Source organism: Pelophylax lessonae (genome assembly GCF_965119305.1).
Source record: "Pelophylax lessonae genome assembly, chromosome: 1".
Taxonomy (NCBI): domain Eukaryota; kingdom Metazoa; phylum Chordata; class Amphibia; order Anura; family Ranidae; genus Pelophylax; species Pelophylax lessonae.
In genome coordinates this window covers 601,082,801-601,100,811 of record NC_138768.1, presented here as the reverse complement: position 1 = coordinate 601,100,811, position 18,011 = coordinate 601,082,801, and the positions used below count along the sequence as shown (strand labels likewise).

Below are 18,011 nucleotides of genomic sequence, written 5' to 3'. Positions count from 1 at the left end.
GACGTCTCTGCGTTATTCTTCCAATACTCCTGCAGAAGTGGTGGGATCTGAGAGGAGACGTCCGGGTGGTCCACCCATTGAGAGCCCAAGCGCCACTCCGGGCCGCAGTAGAACGCAAGGTAAGCTCCAAGGGGCAGTGATCAGACAGCCCTGCCGGCAAATACCGTGCCGACACCACATCAGATAGCACTGCCATATTGGCGAAAGCCAGGTCAATTCTGGAGGAAGTCTTGTAAGAAGCCGAAAAGCAGGAGTAACCCCTCTGGTCGGGGTGTTTCCAACGCCAGACCTCCGTCAACCCTGCGGCCTCCGACCAGTGTAACAGATCCTCCGAAAAGGATTTAGGGGCGGACAGCCTGTCCAGGGATGGGGAGAGAATGGCGTTGAAATCCCCCATCCAAAGCAACCTGGCAGGGCAGTACGGGGAAACCCTGTCCAAGATTGAATACAACACATCAGGTTTAAAGGGCGGGGGTACATACAGGCCCACTATCACATACCTACAGTGCCACATAGTGAGAACCAGCACAACATAACGGCCCAGAGGGTCCGTATGGACCGCCTCCACCTCACAGGGAAGGGACTTTCGAATTAAAATCGAGACCCCCCTTGCGTAACTGGAGTAGGAAGCATGGAACGACTTGTGCACCCAAGGTTTCTTGAGGGACAACAGTTTGCTGCCCATCAGATGCGTTTCTTGTAAAATTACAAGCGATGGTTTGTGGGAATTTAAGTATTGAAACATGAGAGCACATTTAAATTTTGAATTTAGGCCCCGAACATTCCAGGAGAGGACGGAGAAGGTTTGCAGGTCACGTGAGGTCATGACAACTGTACTGGAAGGAAATGGGAGAGGACCCCGTGGGAACCATTATCAGCATCTGAGGAGCAGCAAGAGCAGGCGAACCCAAACACCGTAAACACAACTGCAGAACAGGGAACACAGTTACACATGTAAACAGAACAAAAATACCCAGGCACGGAGTGCCTATCCTGCTAAGCCCCAGCATTCCCCCCGAAAAAACAGGGCGGACCAAACTAGACCCCCCGGGGGGAGCCAGGGAAAGCTTGTACCCCCAAAAAAAAAACAGTCCAGAACCGCTGTTAGGCTCAAAGCATCAGCCTCAGCAGTAGGGGGGTCACACCGGCTCCACTAAACAGGGGGGAGCCGGGGTGGGCAGCACAGAAGAAATGTCCAACAAAGGCAAAGAAGGAAAATCCCACTACAGTAAAACAAAAAAAAAAAACAGCAGGGTATTTTATATTGCAGTGTGCATCTCGGCAGCTAGTTGGCTCCATACAGTGAGCTACAGTGAACAGTCAGAGATGAGCAGCGGCAGTTCATATGGCACATACAGGGAGGAGGGGGGCCCAGGAGCGAAAAATATAAAAAGGGGGGGGGGGAGAATAATGGTAGGGAGCAGGACCAAAAGAGGGCAATCCAAAGCATGTCATATGAAGTAGGGGGGGGGGGTCAACAGTAGAAAGGGGGTATACTTGCGCAGCTCAGGTGCGGGGGGGATCCAGATCAGCGAACGTCCAGCCAGGAGGCCGCCAGGTCAGGAGTATCAAAAAATCTGGTGCGATCCCCGTCGATCACTCGAAGTCTGCTGGGGTAGAGGAGACTGTACTTGATACCCAGATCGCGGAGATGCTTGCGGATGTCCGTGAACTGGCGGCGTTTCTGTTGCACCTCAGGGGAATAATCCGGGAACAGCATAATGCGGGCGTCCTCATAGCGGAGTTCCTTCTTGGTTCGTGCCGCTGCCAAAAGACGGTCTCAGTCCCGGTAGTTGAGAAGGCACAGCAGGAAAGGCCTGGGGGGTGCTCCGGGCATCGGAGGAACCGCGGGGACCCTGTGGGCCCTTTCCACCACAAAGGTGGGTGGCATAGCGGGGAGGTCCAGCAGCTGTGGCAGAAAGGTCTCGGCAAATTCCGCAGGCCTGGGGCCCTCCGCACGCTCCGGCAGCCCCAAGAAGCGGATGTTGTTTCTTCGCAGGCGGTTTTCGGTGTCAATCGCCCTGTCCTGGAGAGCCTTAACCTGTATTTGTAGGGCATGGAGGTCTCTGGAGTCCTCCCTGGTGTTGTCCTCCAGGCGGGAGATGCGGTCCTCCGCTTCAGACACCCGCGAGCGGAATTTGTCCAGATCGTGCCTGATCAGGCTAATGTCCGTGGCCAGGTAGTCTATTTTGACCGTAAGGGTGTCCTTGCAGGCCTGTATCACCTCTAGGATGTCCGATGGAGAGGGATCCCGCTGCTGGCTTGGGCCTGCCTCCGTCTGAGTACTGGCCGACATGTTGGAGGTAGACGGCCTCGTGACCAAGATGGCCGCCGAGCGTCCCGGGGGACAGGGAGAAGAAGCGGGCGTAACCGAGGATCTAAGCCGCCCAGGTGATAGCGGAGGTGCCCGCTGCTTACCGCTCGTTTTCTTGGGGGGACCCAGGGTGGTGAAAGGGGTGCCGAGGATAAACAGGTAGCTCAATGAGGCAGAAGGATGAGATCAGGATCGGAGCTCCAGCGCCGCACATCCGCTCAGTCTCACATCCCGGCCACGCTCCCAGGATATGAAACTTTAAATGAAATTACAGCAGCAGCAGGAGGGGAGGAGAGTAATGACACAGGAGCAGACAGGCAGGGAGCGAGGGGGAGAGAGGACAGGACGACAGACGAAAACACGTAGACTGACCACGGTGTCAGGGCTCAGCAGCCGTGGTATACCGTGGTCAGATTACCGAGCGGAAGTTGTAGCCAGGCAGGATCAGCCAGGTATTTTAGGGGATAGAAGGGGCCAAATTACACTAAGGGAACAGGAGCAATATTTTTTTCTTTGTTTAGGTTAACAAATGCTTTAAAAATAACGTCGCCTATAGGACATTATCGAAAAGGGGCGGAGCATAGGTGACATTAAAATGATGCCCCCCCCAAAAAAGTTCTGTGGAAGCCCCTGCCCCTCAGTGTGGTTGCGGGACCCTTTCGGTCGCAGCCCCTGTCTGCTTTTACAGCAGTTTTGGAAAGCCTGTGTCAAGTGGATTTCGTTTTAAAAAAAATGCCACTAGCCAAAAGCACCCTTTACCTTCACCTCCCTCTGTAGTATCCTCCGATTTTGAGGTAGATGTGGCCACCGCTGACGCATAACATCCTTGTGGATCTGTGCCTTCGCATTCTGACGGCGAGGAGCACATTTCCTCAGCTGCTGTGCAGAAAAGCGTGCTGGTGGAGGCACTTGTAATGTCGGTGTGGGAAACCTTAAAAATGGCAGTGGCCCCAGTGGAAGAGTCCCCGGTATTTACAGACCCAGTGGATAGACAGATTGAATCTCTGTCCCGCTATTTGCATGTGTTAGCGGGCTCCTTACTAAAACCGGTCTTTGTGATCACTTTGGTGTCACAGAATGGGCAAAGTTGCTAAAAGGTGATTTGGAAATGGATCAGCTCTCACTGGGCCTGATAGAGCCAACAGACCAAATTGTTCAAGCCCTTCTGTTTACATGTGATGCTCCGCTGGATGCAGCTCCACTGGTAGCTAGAGTGTCTGCAGTGGGGATTGCTAGAAGACGCATGGTGTGGTTGAAAGGCTGGTCTGCAGACCAGGCTTCCTAAAAGGCTTTCTGACCTTCCCTTTACGGGGGGGGGGGGGGGGGGAGTTGGATGAGTTGATCAAAGGTCTTCCGGGGGGAAGAGTACTCTCTACCCCAATCCACCAAGAGCGAAGCACCGCGTAATAGATGGGGGGCCTTCATTTACTGCTCATAGGCGGCCCTTTCGTACCTCCGGGTCGCAAGAGAGAAAGGAGCTAAGCCATTCAGGTCTTCGGGGGTTCCAAGGAGCCATGGTCGGGTAAGCCGAGAACAGGCCAATCTGCGTCTGCATGAAGGGACGCCCTCACCCTTTTCTGGGGTGGGGGGTGTCTTAGCTTCTTTCCGGAACCATGGACTTCCTTGATTCAGGACAAATGGGACCACAAACTGATCCAATCGAATTCCGGTCTCTATTGTCGGACATGTTCTTCCCATCCAAATACATGCCTATCTCCAGACCGGTTAATGGATCTAAGAAAGGCGGTACAAGATCTGCTGTCACAAGGGTTGATAGTGCCGGTTCCTCTCGAACGCTTTCAGGGGTTCTATTCAAACCAGGAAAAAAGGCAAAGTACGTCCAATTTTGGACCTCAAGGCTCTGAACCGCTTTGTGTGGGTTCAGAAGTGTCGAATGGAGTCCATTGGCACGGTAGTGACGTTTTAACACAAGGGAGACTTTTTGGCCTCCATAGATGTCAAGGACGCGTATCGATTTACGCTTTCTTCGCTTTCCTGTAGAAGAGCATTATCAATTTGTGTCCTTACCCTTTGGCGTCGCTTCTGCCCCCAGGGTTCTTTACCAAAGTGTTGTCTCTGGTGTTGGCATTACTATGACTACGGGGGATTACGGTACTGGGGTACTTTGACGATCTATTAAGAGCAGATTCTCATTCCGCCCTGTTGGGTGACTTGACAATTACTGTATGGACTCTGCAAGAGTTCGGTTGGCACATCCATTTAAAAAAAAAATCTGCCCTGATACCATCTTGAAAACTGGATTATCTGAGCCTGACTCTGGACTTTCTTCCCCTGGACAAACTGCAAAAGTTGCAGGGGGGGGGGGCAATTTGATTGTGGTTAGCCAGCAATCTGTCCTCTGCGTGCCTTGGGCCTGATGGTGTCAATCTTCGAGATGGTTCATTTTGCTCAGTTCCACACGAAACCCTTACAAAGGGAGATTCTTGTCAAATGGAACAAAGATCCAAAGTCCTTGGACACTACGATTCGGTTGAGTCACAACAGACTGCCCTATTGTGGCTTCACTCGGTAGCACTATGCCAGGGCAAGTCCTTTCTTCCACTGTATTGGACTGTGGTAACCTTGCTATCAATATTTTGGAACTCGGAGCAATAAAGCTTTGCCTGAGTCACTGGACAACTCGTTTACAGGGTTGTCCAGTCTGGATTCAATCGGACAATGCTGTGGCTTCCATCAAGGGGGCACAAAATGTTTTGGCGGCCCAGGAGGTGGCTGAAATCCTGGAATGGCTGAAAAGTTTGTTTCAGCCCTTTCTGCAGTGCACATACCAGGTGTGGACAACTGGCAGGCGCGGATTACCTGAGTTGTCAGGTGTTGGATCAGGGGGAGTGGTCCCTGCACCTGGAGGTGTTTCGCCTCCTGAGTGTCCGGTGGGGGACACCCGATGTCGACCTGTTTGCTTCTCGACTCAAGAAGGTTCAAAGGTTTGTAGCCAGGTCGAGGGATCCTCTGGCTGACACCACAGATGCACTGGTGGCTCCTTGGGGTCAGTATCGGCTGATCTATGCATTCTGGTGGCCTCAGACTGGCCTCGTTGGTCTTGGTACGCAGATCTTGTAAGGTTGGTCGCCAATGCTCCTTGGAGACTTCCTCTTGGGAAGATCTGCTTACTCGAGGGCCGATCTTCCATCCTGCTTTAGTCACTGGCTTTAACAGCGTGGCTGTTGAAAGCCAGGTATTGAAGGATAGAGGTCTTTCTGACTGATTCCTACACTGTTGAAGGCCAGGAAGTCTTCTTCCAGGAAGATAGATCATCGTACGTGGAAATCGTACATCTCATGGTGTGACTGGCTGAAGATGCATCCTTGCCTGTTTTCGGTGGTTAGGATTTTGACCTTTCTTCAAAAGGGGTTGAAAAGCGGTTGGCTTTGGGCACGATCAAAGGCCAAGTGTCAGCTTTGGCTGTATTTTTCCAAGCCCTTTAGCTACACATGCTTTGATTCACCTTTTTTATTCAAGGGGTTGGCCATATGGCTCCTCCGAGGCAATCCCCATCACCTCCGTGGAATCTTAATTTGGTATTATCTGTTCTTCAAAAACCTCCCTTCTTGAGAACAGTAGGTAGATTCCTCTGCTTACTGTCACAGGTTACCTTTTTGGTGGCTGCTACTTCTGCCTGCAGAGTATCTGAATTGGCGGTACTGTCCTGCCCTACCGTTCACCTTATCTGGTGGTCCACAGAGATAAAGTGGTACTTTGACCTAATCATTAGTTATTCCTAAGGTGGTTTCTGATTTCATCTGAATGAAGACATTTTGCTGCCTTCACTCTGTCCTAAACCCAAGCATCCCAAGGAAATTGCTTTGCATTTTTTGAATGTGGTTCAGGCAATTGGTTTCTTACGTCCTCCGACAGTCGCCGCCTCCTCTAAGTCATCACTATTGGGTATTGACTTCCGCTACGCAGGAGTAGCTAGGCATAAGACTTAGTCAAAAGAACAAAATCATTTGCATACCAGACTTGTATAAAGTACTCAAAATTTCTACTTGAGTAAAAGTACAAGTGCTCGATCAAAAAGTGACTTGAGTAGAAGTGGAAGTGCTCGCAGAAAAAGTTACTTAAGTAGAAGTACTAAAGTATTCAACATTTTTTTTACTTAAGTATTGCAAGTAATTTTTTCAAAAAATTTGCTACTTAAGTACTAAAAGTAAAAAGTACCAGTAGTTTTGAAAAAAAAATTCTACTCAAGTACTAGAAGTAGAAGTACTGTGTTATGTAGTTATTAAAGAAAAAAGTCAAAAGTTTGAACATCATATTGTTTTTTATTATTTCAAATGATTTATTCAAATGATTAACCTGTGTTTGTTAGTAGTTTCTTGATGCACTTTAAGCGCTGTAGCACCATTTATTTGTTTGTTTCATATTTTCTTTTTATTGGAAAGATTTGGTATAGCAGATTTTATTATACACAGCCTTTATTTTTCGTATGCACTGATTTACAAATGACATTATACACATTTTTTTGAGCTTTATGCAACCTGCCATCTACTGTTCTGGCAGTGGTAATTTTTTTAAAAGTAACGAGTAACTATGCAGCACAAAAAAAAAAATACTTGAGTAGAAGTATCGAAATCATCGAAAAAATGTAGTGAAGTAAAAGTAGAAGTAGGAGAAAAAAATTCTACTCTAGGAAAGTACAGATACCGCATTTCGGTACTTAAGTACAGTACTTAAGTAGTTCTACTTCGTTACTATACATCTCTGTTGCATACACACCCATGGGGGCTGTCCCACTGGTCAATACCCCACCTCTCATGCGTCTCCCACCCCTCATGTGTACACTGCTTTGGGACATCCCAATAGTGATGACTTGGAGGAGGCGGCGACTGTCGAAGGACGTAAGAGAACTGAATTTTTGTAAAATCTTACCTGTAAAATTCCTTTCTCTGAGTCCTCCGACAGTCGCTGCCCCCGCCCCTCTTTTGGGTTTTTTTCTTGTTCACCTACTGCTATGCTACCAAACTGAGTTGGGAGTGATCACTGCAGGGGGGTATTGACCAGTGGGACAGCCCCCATGGGTGTGTCTATGCAAATGCTTTTGTTCTTTTGACTTGACTAAGTCTTATGCCTAGCTACTCCTGCGGAGCGGAAGTCAATACACAATAGTGATGACTTGGAGGAAGCGGTGACTGTCGGAGGACTCAGAGAGAAAGGAATTTTACAGGTAAGACTTTACAAAAATTCAGTTTTTCCTTGCGGCTACTGAATCTTTTAGGAAATCACTTTGGCCTTACCGAAGGACCTCGGATTGGCTTCGACAATATGCAGATGGATCAGGCAGACGCTGGTTCAGGCTTATTCACTGAATGGTCAGGTTCCTCCTTTCCCTGTGAAGGCGCATTCTAGGGCACTGCGTGCCTCTTGGGCTTTTCACCATCAGGCGTCAGTGATGCAAGTTTGCAAGACGGCAACTTGGTGGTTGGTGCACACGTTCACAAAATTGTACAAGGTAGATGTGTTGGCATCCTCGGATGCTTCTTTTGGCCACAAGGTTTGGTAGGCTACTGTTTAAAAGACACTATTCTCTTTGAGGGTGTATGTTGGTTTTAGGTGGGCTCCAGTTGTTCCTGGTTGGCTAAGTTTAGCCTTTGGGGAATTACGTTCGCTTTTTTTTTTTTTCCCACACCTCACGCAAATACTGCTTTGGGATGTTCCAATGGTCAAGATATGGAGCTGCGTCTGTCAATGAACATTAGAACTGGATTTTTCACTTACTGTAAAATCCTTTTCTCTGAAGTTCGACAGATGCAACACCCGCCCCTCTAAGTCTGAGTGGGATGAGGTTTTTCTAAAACAAAACTGAGGGCTATAGAAGAGTGTGTAGGTGTGGTAAAGTGTTTTTTTTTTTCCCCCTGCCTAGTGTCCTACTCCTGTAGGGGGCAGCTTAACCCAATGGACAAGAAGATATGGAGCTTCATCTATCAATGAACTTCAGAGAAAATTATTTTAGGCCTCATCAATTTAGGCCAATATGTATTCTGCTACATATTTTTGCTAAACAAAATTCCAAAAGGGGAAAATTGACTGCACGAAAGTTGGTGTCTACAAGCTGCAACCTATTTTTATTACTAGTAATGGCGACACTCAGTGACTTATAGCGGGACTGCACTATTAACCACTTAAGCCCCGGAAGATTTTACCCCTTTCCTGACCAGAGCCTATTTTGCAATTCGGCACTGCGTGACTTTAATGGACAATTGCGCGGACGTGCAAAGCTGTACCTAAACGAATTTGATGTCCTTTTTTTCCCACAAACGTAGCTTTCTTTTGGTATTTGATCACCTGTGCGATTTTTTTTTTTTTTGATCATGCGTTATAAACAAAAAAAGAGCCTCAATTTTGCAAAAATAACTATTTTTCATTTTTATATGAAATTCCCCCAAAAAAATGTAAAAATCAATATTTTTTTAACATTTTAGGCCAATTTGTTTTATGCTACATATGTTTGGTAAAAAAAAAAAATCGCAAAAAGCGTATTTTGATTGGTTTGCGCAAAAGTTATTGCGTTTACTAAGGGAAAGTTTTTTTTTTTTTTCGGTCAGGCCGACAGATTGGTCCCTTGACTGACATTTTTGACACTTTTGGGGTTACCAGTGAAATTACTGCTGTAATCAGTGCTATAAATATGCACTGTTACTGCAAAAATGACACTGGCAGTGAAGGAGTTAACTCTATTGGAGAGGGAGGGGGTTAAGTGTGTCCCTAGGGGCGTGTTTCTAACTGTGATTGGCTGTGGCTACTAGTGTAAGAACAGATCAACGGTCCTACATAGTAGAACCGTGTGATCTTCATTCTTACAGGGAAGAATGACAGGCAGCTTTGTTCACATTAGCCGCCTGCCTTTCTCCCGGTGTACCGGACATCGTGTCCACCGGGCACATGCGCGCGGGGGGTCCGTGACCGCGCCCGCTCCCTAGAGCCTCACAGGCTAGCCACATCGACCTACGTCGCTTTGCCTGTGAGGGGCTGACCGCCGCAGTAAATAGTCTTGCGGCAGTCGGCAAGCGGTTAAAGTAGATTGTCTGACACTAAATCGCACTTTTGACACTTTCTGGGACCATTGACACTAATACAGTGATCAGTGCTAAAATATCCACTGTCGCTGTACTAATGACACTGGCTGGGAAGGGGTTAACATCAGGGGTGGACCAAGGGTTAACTGCTTGCCTAGCCAGTATTTTACTATACTGTGTGAGGTGCTTTTACTAGGGGAAGAGATGGCATGTATTCCCTGCTTTGCAGGGATAAACTCCTTCCCTTCCTTCCTGTCAGAACTGCGATCTGCCTTGTTTACAAAGGCAGATCACAGTTCTGTATTTCTGCCTGGCGATCGGTGGATGCCGGAGGACATTGGGTAGCCTGCACCCGTGATCAATTTCCACTGTGTGTTTATCACAGCAGAAAGCGAGCTTGCTGCACGTTTGCACATTCCCTACCTGGAAGTGTCAGATCGTGTGTAATATTTACGTGATCAGGTACACGGCTGCCGTCCTGTAGCAATGAAACTGCTATAGGGCAGACCTAAAGTAATCCTAGATGGATAGATAGTAATTCAACCTGGATAGTTGGTGAGTAAAGAGAGAGCTATGGAATGGGAGGGGAAAGAGTCACAGGTGGGAGAGGTTGTAAAACCAGAAAGCTTGTCCTGAAAATTTGGATGCGAGTGCAAAAATAAAGTATCACGGACAGTAATTGTTTTTGCAATTTCACTTGTATGGCTATTGTCACCTCAAGCTTGATTGTGATGAATTTCTTTCAAAGAACCAGGCTTGACGAATTTGCTTTGAATCTAGGAGCCAACTAAAAAATTTGTACCCATTTTTTTTTTTACCTTTTTGCCTACTCTACTGGTTATTTTCACCCCTTTCCGACCCCGGCCGATTTCAGCGCTCTCTTAATTTGAAAGGCAATTGCGCGGTCATTCAATACTGTACCCAAGTTTAATTTTTCTAACTTTTTGAGACCGAGCTTTCTTCTGGTGGTTTTTGATCACTAGGTTATTTTATTTTTTTTGCTTTACCACGCCTATTGGGCAGTCCTCTCGTGATACCGGGCCCCCTTTCGACAGTCCCCTTCCCCCCCACAAGCAGGTTCCTACCTTTTGGGAGACGGATGTATTGTGGCGGTTCTGCTGGTAGGGAGTTGTTTCGATGTCGCCCCCCCGCATGGCCCGTTTTGGGGGCTGCCATTTTGCTGTCGTTTTTTGCTCTAAATCAATGTAAAAACTTTCTAATTGAAATGAATGGGCGGCCATGTTTTGGTATTTCCCCATAGGAATGTATGGGGGGCGGCCTTTTTCTTAATGTATGGGGGCGGCCTTTTTCTTAATGTATGGGGGCGGCCTTTTTCTTAATGTATGGGGGCGGCCTTTTTCTTAATGTATGGGGGCGGCCTTTTTCTTAATGTATGGGGGCGGCCTTTTTCTTAATGTATGGGGGCGGCCTTTTTCTTAATGTATGGGGGCGGCCTTTTTCTTGAAGTCAACGATCGCTGGACAGCGAGGGAGAAGCTAGGGGCTCTAGGCATATGACCCAGGTGTTGTTTCTTGTGTCAGTTTGTTTCTCTTCTCTGCACAAAACGTTCCTGTAGCCTCCAGACCGTTTCGGTGGTATGTTCCTGGGGTCCTGTAGGTATTCCTTACCCTGCTGCTTGCTGTGTTAGGGGTGGGTCTTGCGGTACCGCTTGTGCAGCGGTGCGGATTGCATGTTTCTCCTTTCATCCTTCCAGGACGGCCTACATTTGGGAGATTGTAGCTCTGCCTCACAGGAAACACAACTAATTTGCAGCTGTTTAAAAGAGCCCCACCCATCCTTAGCTCCAGTTTAGTTGTGTTTCCAACCTCACATCAGAACGTTTGTTTTTTTACTAACCTGAGGCAAATAGCTGGCCAAGACGGTACCCCTGGAAGGCAGCTTCGGTCGGCCTAATAGCAGGTTCCTCCCTAGCTGTGTCCTTGGAAAAAGGAGCTTTCAGGTCGCCAAACATTCCAGGTAGTGCGGTTTGCCTTGTGGTGAAGGTCCCTCATACCTGAAGTCCTGCTGGTCTCTGCAGGAAGTCTCCTCCATTCACTTCGCTGGGCGGTAAGGATTTCGAATTTCCCGCCGAGCGGTGAGCCCCAAGCCTCGCTATGGAGACAGGAAGTTCCGGCGGAAGGGGCGGAGCGGCTGACTCCCGGAAGAAACCCAGCGTGGAGGAGACGCCGGATCGGAGCGAACTCGGTACTACCATGGCTGACTCTCCGACTCTGAGAGGGCAGAAGCCCCAGAAAGAGACACAAGCAGCCGCAATCCTTACAGGGGAGAAAGCGGCAACGCGGGTGGCGACAGGATCGGGTAAGTGATACCGATGGCGGCCGACTGCTGTCTATTTGACAGGTATGCCATGCTTTTTCCTGTATATTGCCGTAGTGGTAGGCAAGAAGGTTATGTCGCTTCATGGTGTCCTCTGTCTTTTCATGTGTTGTCACAGGTACGCCACCAGCACAGGAAGCCCCTGCCAGACCCTTATCCTCAACTAAAAAATGTGGGGAATGCAGGGTTAGGTTGTCTAAATCTTACACAAAGCCCTTATGTCAGACTTGCATTAATAAATCGGCAGGGCAGGACCTAATGAAAGATTTGCTTAAATCTATGAGGGAGGAAATGGTAGCTACAGTACAGTCCTTTAAGGCTACAGCAGCTATCCCTCTAGTCCCAGCAGTGGAAGGAGCAGATAATGCGTCCTCCCAAGACGGTGGGTGGTCAAGGGGACCCCCATCCCTCTGGGAAGATTCTCTATCCATTCCCTCAACTCAAGTTAGGGAACAAGAGGATCCAGAAGAAGGTTCTAGTTATTTAAGAGACCCTTCTAGTTCAGAGGAGGACTCAGAAAAAAACAGTGAAGGGGAAAAAGTTAATCTTTTTTCCTTGGAATATATGCAGGGTCTTCTTAAAGTGGTATATGACACTGAAGAAATTCCTATTCCGGCAAAGAAGTCTTCTTGCAAAGACAAAGTGTACAAGGGCTTGGGGAAAGCCCAGTACAGAACCATTCCCATTCACCAGTCATTAAAAGACATAATACACCAGGAATGGAAAGTGCCTACACATGCCTTTTCCAGACCAAAAAACTGGAAAAGGTTTCCCTTTGAGCCTCAAGAATTGGAGGTATTCACCAAAAATCCTAAACTTGATGCTCCCCTGGCACAGTTATCAAAAGGAACAGATTTATCCTTTGAAAATGCCGGGCATATTACAGATCCTATGGATCGCAGGATTGAATCCGTATTAAGTAAGGCCTGGGATTCTAATGCATATAATACAACTATAGCCTTAGCTGATACCTGTATGGCCAGGAGTACAGACTTTTGGCTTAAGGAACTGTTAAAACGTGTCCGCAGTATGGCAGGATCACAAGATCTGATAGATTCCTTAAACATGATTAGTAAAGCTGCGTCCTATTTGGCAGATGCAGCTGTGGAGTCATTAGCAGCATCTGCTAAAACAGCAGCATTTAGTAAATTCTGCTAGAAGGGCGCTTTGGGTCAAAGCTTGGGAAGGTGATACAAACTCCAAAGTAAGACTTTGTGCCCTGCCCTTTGAAGGTTCATTACTGTTCGGTTCAGGACTTGATGATACCTTGTCCAGATCTGCAGAAAAGGGAAAAAAGTTCCCCACCAAGAGAAAGGACAAATCGGGAAGATATTCCTTTCGAAACTTCCAAGGCAAGAATCAAAAAAGACCATTTAAGGCCAGGAAGAAAGGCTCTGGAAAAGGAAAACAAGGGGACAATTTGTTGTTCCTTAAACCTGGGCCTAAACCTAAAGAATCTAACTGACGTCAGCGTCAGTGTAGGGGGCAGACTGACCCATTTTGCTTCCCAATGGGAAAACATCTCTGCCAGTCCCTACTTTCTGCATTGGGAAGGGTACCAATTGGAGTTGGTCTCCCAACTGGTACCAAATTTAACTATGACCTGTCCCTTAAAAATAGAACAGAAGTTCATGGTCAGAAAAAATTTGTACCAAAATGTCTGTATGACAATGTTGGGTGTAAGAAATGCTTACCTACATGTTCCAAGGTACGGGGAACATCAAGTAGTTCTCAGATTCACCATAGTTACAGAAGAGGGGGCTGCACGTGGACAGCCCAGAGCTTCTCCTTTTTGCTTGGCAGCAAATCCAGGGATCTTTATAAAAATTTGGGTCAAGGTAGTAGGTCTTCTGTACCTACTAGGCCAAAGTTTGGTCCCGTGTCTGGACGATATGTGGATTTGGATAAAACCAGCAGATCTACTGGGAATCAGTTACCATCTCATCCAACAGGTAGAATGGGAACTGAACCCCATAATTCTCTAACACCTGGTCCAATAAATTTGGCAATCAGAAGTGGACATGTTTGTCACGCAGCAGAGCCAAAAAGTAGAGCAGTTCTCCCTTCTGATAGTACAGAAGGATATGCTGGGCTTGAAGGCCCCAGTAATACCTGTGTCAGGTACCCCCACACCAACAACTCTAAAGGCACATTCCACAAGGGGCATGGCAACTTCCTGGGCCGAAAAAGCCGGAGCATCCTGGGAACAGATCCGCCATGCTGCCACTTGGTCCAGTCAAGATACCTTCCTAAAGCACTATCGTGTGGAAGTACTGTCGCAACAAGACCTTGCCTTTGGCAGAAAGGTTTTACAGGCAGTGGTCCCGCCCTAAGGTAGGCCAGTATGTATTCCTTTATTATCCTCCCAAATGTAGGCCGTCCTGGAAGGATGAAAGGAGAAAACTTACCGTTCACCGGTAACGGCTTTTCTCTTCAATCCTTCCAGGACGGCCGGCCTACTTCCCGCCCTATGTGGTGGTGAGTTCTAAAAGAATATGTATATATAAATGTATATGTATTTATATGTAGCTGTTTGACTATATTCCTTAAAGTTCGGTTGGAAACTACTTTCCTATTACTGGAGCTAAGGATGGGTGGGACCCTTTTAAACAGCTGCAAATTAGTTGTGTTTCCTGTGAGGCGGAGCCACAATCTCCCAAATGTAGGCCATCCTGGAAGGGATTGAAGAGAAAAGCAGTTACCGGTGAACTAACGGTAAGTTTTTGCGACTTGTCGTAAAGTGACACTGCGTTTTTTTTTTTTTTTTTTTTTTTTATACTCGTTGCAAATGGAGTCTCAGGACCAAATCGCGCCTACAGACCCCCTCAGTGTGGTTGCAGGACCCTCCTGGTCGCAGCCCCTGTCTGCTTTTACAGCAGCTTTGGAAAACCTGGTGCCAAAAGTGGATTTAGTTTAAAAAAAAAATAGCTCAAGCTGAAAGCACCCTATGCCTTCACGTAACTCCTATAGTATCCTCAGATTCTGAGGTAGATGTGGCTGCCGCGGACGCAAAAGGGGGAAAAATAAACAGACATCTTCTGCATTCCTAAAGAAGACCCTAAAGAATAAAATGGAGATCGTTGCAATATTTCTTCACACCGTATTTGCGCAGCGGCCTTCCAAACGCAATTTGTTTGGAAAAAAAATCACTTTTTTGAATTCAATAAGAAAACAGTAAAGTTAGCCCAATTTTTTTCCATAATGTGAAAAATGTTACGCCGAGTAAATGGCTACCCAACCTGTCATGCGCACACTCTTTGGTATTTAAAAATCCCATAGGCGACACTTTAAAAATTTCTACAGGTTACCAGTTTAGAGTTAGAGGAGGTCTAGGGCTCCAATTATTGCACTCGCTCTAACGATCGCAGCGATACCTCATGTGTGGTTTGAACACCGTTTACATATGTGGGCGGGGCTTCTGTATGCGTTCGCTTCTGCGTGCGAGCTAACAGGGACAGGATTTGGCCATGAGTACTATCAAGGGCCAGGTGTCGGCCTTGGCGGTCTTCTTCCAACGACCCTTGGCTACAGCTCTAGGGCGTACCTCTCTTCAGGTTGTTTGGCATTTGGTCTCTCCAGTGTGGTCTCCTTTGCCGCCTTGGGACCTCAATTTGGTACTTTCGGTTTTCCAGCAGTCTCCCTTTGAGAATCCTTCGGGAGTTTCCCCTGCTTACGCTGTCCCAGAAGGTAGCCTTTTTGGTGGCCTGGCAGTGTTATCCTCTCCACTTTATCTGGTGCTTCACCCCTGTCTGTCATTCCTTCCAAAGGTGGTCTCTGATTTTCATTTGAATGAAGACTGTGTTGCATTCCCTGTGTCCCAGGCTTAATTATCGGAAGGAAATTATCTTGCATGCCTTGGGTGTGTTCCAGGCAATTAGGGTGTACCTGGCAGCTAGCCTTTCAGGAAGTCAGACTCTTTGTGCTCACGGACGGACCTTGTAAAGGGTTGTCCACTTCCTCTGCGATCATTTCTAGATCAGAGAGACGGTGGTTCAGGCCTATTCTATCAGGGGTAATGCTCCTCCTTTCTCTGTCAAGGGGCACTCTACTAGGGAGCTTAGTGCCACCTGGGCCTTCCGTCATCAGCTGTCAGTGACGCAGGTTTGCAAGGTGATCACCTGGTGGTCGGTGCACTTTTTTACAAAGTTTTATAAAGTGGATGTGCTGTTGAGAGGACCTGATCCTCTGAGGGTGTATTGTATTTTTCAGGTGGGCTCCAGTTTGGTTGAGCCCCTATTACCTGGTTGGCTAAGGTTTAGCCTTGGGAATTTTTTTGCTGTTCCCACCACTCTTGTTTAACACTGTTCTGGTACGTCCCAATGGTTAATAACAGAAGCTGTGTCCGTCAATGAACGAAAGAGAATTTTTCACTTAACGTAAATTCCATTTCTCTGATCATTTACGGACACTGCACCCACCCCTCTGTGGAGTTATAATTCTCCCGACACTGCTTGTAACAAAACTGAGTGGCTATAGCAGAGAGAGAGAGAGTATACCCCCTCGGACTGCCCATGGGTGTAGCCAGATTCTTTTTCTGCCTAGTGGCCTACTCCTGTAGGGACGGTATAACCCAGTGGTTAAGAATACCAGAAGCTGTGTCCGTCAATGAACATTGGAGAAATTGATTTTACGGGAAGTCAAAAATCTCTTTCTTTCTTTCTTTCTTTCTTTCTTTCTTTCTTTCTTTCTTTCTTTCTTTCTTTCTTTCTTTCTTTCTTTCTTTCTTTCTTTCTTTCTTTCTTTCTTTCTTTCTTTCTTTCTTTCTTTCTTTCTTTCTTTCTTTCTTTCTTTCTTTCTTTCTTTCTTTCTTTCTTTCTTTCTTTCTTTCTTTCTTTCTTTCTTTCTTTCTTTCTCCTGTAAGGCAGTGTTGTGCTGATTTGCATTCTAGCTCATTATGGGAAACTTGCCATAGAGCGAAACACTTCCAGCGTCGGGCTGTCCCAGCTGACAGGGCTTCCATCTTCACCAGTCTTCCTTCCATGTTTGCAGATTCTGGCTGTGTGAGTGGTTGGAGCCGCTATGACATTACTCCTGCCCATGCACGAGTGCCGCCGTTTACAGCACAGGACTCTAAAGGGAGGCCGTTCCTTTAGAGCGCAAGCGCGCTGGTGATGTCATTAGCTGCAGGTACAGTAAATATTTCCTAAACGGTGCACGTTTAGAATAGATTTACAGTACCTATAGGTAAGCCTTATTATAGGCTTACCTATAGATACAATTATGGGAGTTTACTCCCACTTTAAAATGCATTGCTTGCTACAATGTAACCTGAGGACTCGCGGATCAGGGTAAGGTTAAAGGGTATATGAATATTCAGCCTGTGTGCTGTACTGTGCTCAAATATATGTACTTTAAAGGTAACTCCTCTCTCTCCCCCCATCTTGGTGTATGTAAGATTGCAGCTATCTGGTGTATCTAGGTAAGTTATACCATGGCTGGTTAAATGGGATCTTCATTTAATGGTAGTACAGTGGCATGTTTACAGCTCGTGGTCGTAGGATGTGACAGATCGTGTGATCAGGAGGCATTCCCCTGGCTCCCAATCATTAGTAGAAGACCCTAAACTGTTAGTGTCAGCTTAGTCTTTATACACAGGACATGTTGTTGAGTGCCCTTGGCACACACAGGTGTGAACCTATGCAGCGTCATAGAAGGCCCAATACTTTGATGCTATGTGTGACTATACTTGAGTGGAGAGAATGTTAATCCTGCAGTGAAAGTAAATTCATTAGTATTATAATGGGTGTTTTTTTTTTTTTTTTCTAACAGGTCTTTTGGGCTTTATGCACTTATGTTTACTAGTGGTTACCATATTTGTGTGTTTTTTTTTTTGTAATTTTTTTTTTTTTTTTGCTCTTTCTCTCTAGTGTTTCACTGGCAAGCAACAATTATGGGACCTGTGAGTATTACATTTTTGAAAGATTGAGCAATTGACCAAATTCTAATATTTTAATTCTGTGAATATGTTCAAAGCTTGGCTAATTGCAAGGGACTACAAGATAACCATCGAGTAGTTGTCTGACTTTTGTTTTTTTCCTTGTACCATCAGTGTGATATACTTATGTAATTGTTCAATGCACAAGATTAAAAAAAAAAAAGCTTCACATGCAAAAGTTTGTATGTTAGGAGATGCATGACAAATAAATATTGAATGGATTGAATAGACATTAAAGATGTTCATCAAACTCTGTAATGCTGAATTTAGGTGTTTTCTTCTTTCAGCGACACAAGATTTTAGGAATTCTGATAGTTAGGTTCCACTGCCTCCTGCAGAAGGTTGTTACACTGTCAAGCAAAGTTGAAGCCAGCCCCTATATAAATCTGTT

General features: G+C 46.5%; 1 protein-coding gene across 2 annotated transcripts in view; it reads left to right on the top strand.

The window, feature by feature from the left end:
• UBE2D3 (ubiquitin conjugating enzyme E2 D3) overlaps nucleotides 1-18,011 on the top strand; it is a 140,140-nt gene that overhangs the window by 72,529 nt on the left and 49,600 nt on the right. For both annotated transcript variants that reach the window (XM_082261704.1, XM_082261705.1), the window contains exon 3: nucleotides 17,553-17,584. In XM_082261704.1, the coding sequence (XP_082117830.1) occupies nucleotides 17,553-17,584 (32 nt within the window). The remainder of the gene's footprint in view (nucleotides 1-17,552; nucleotides 17,585-18,011) is intronic.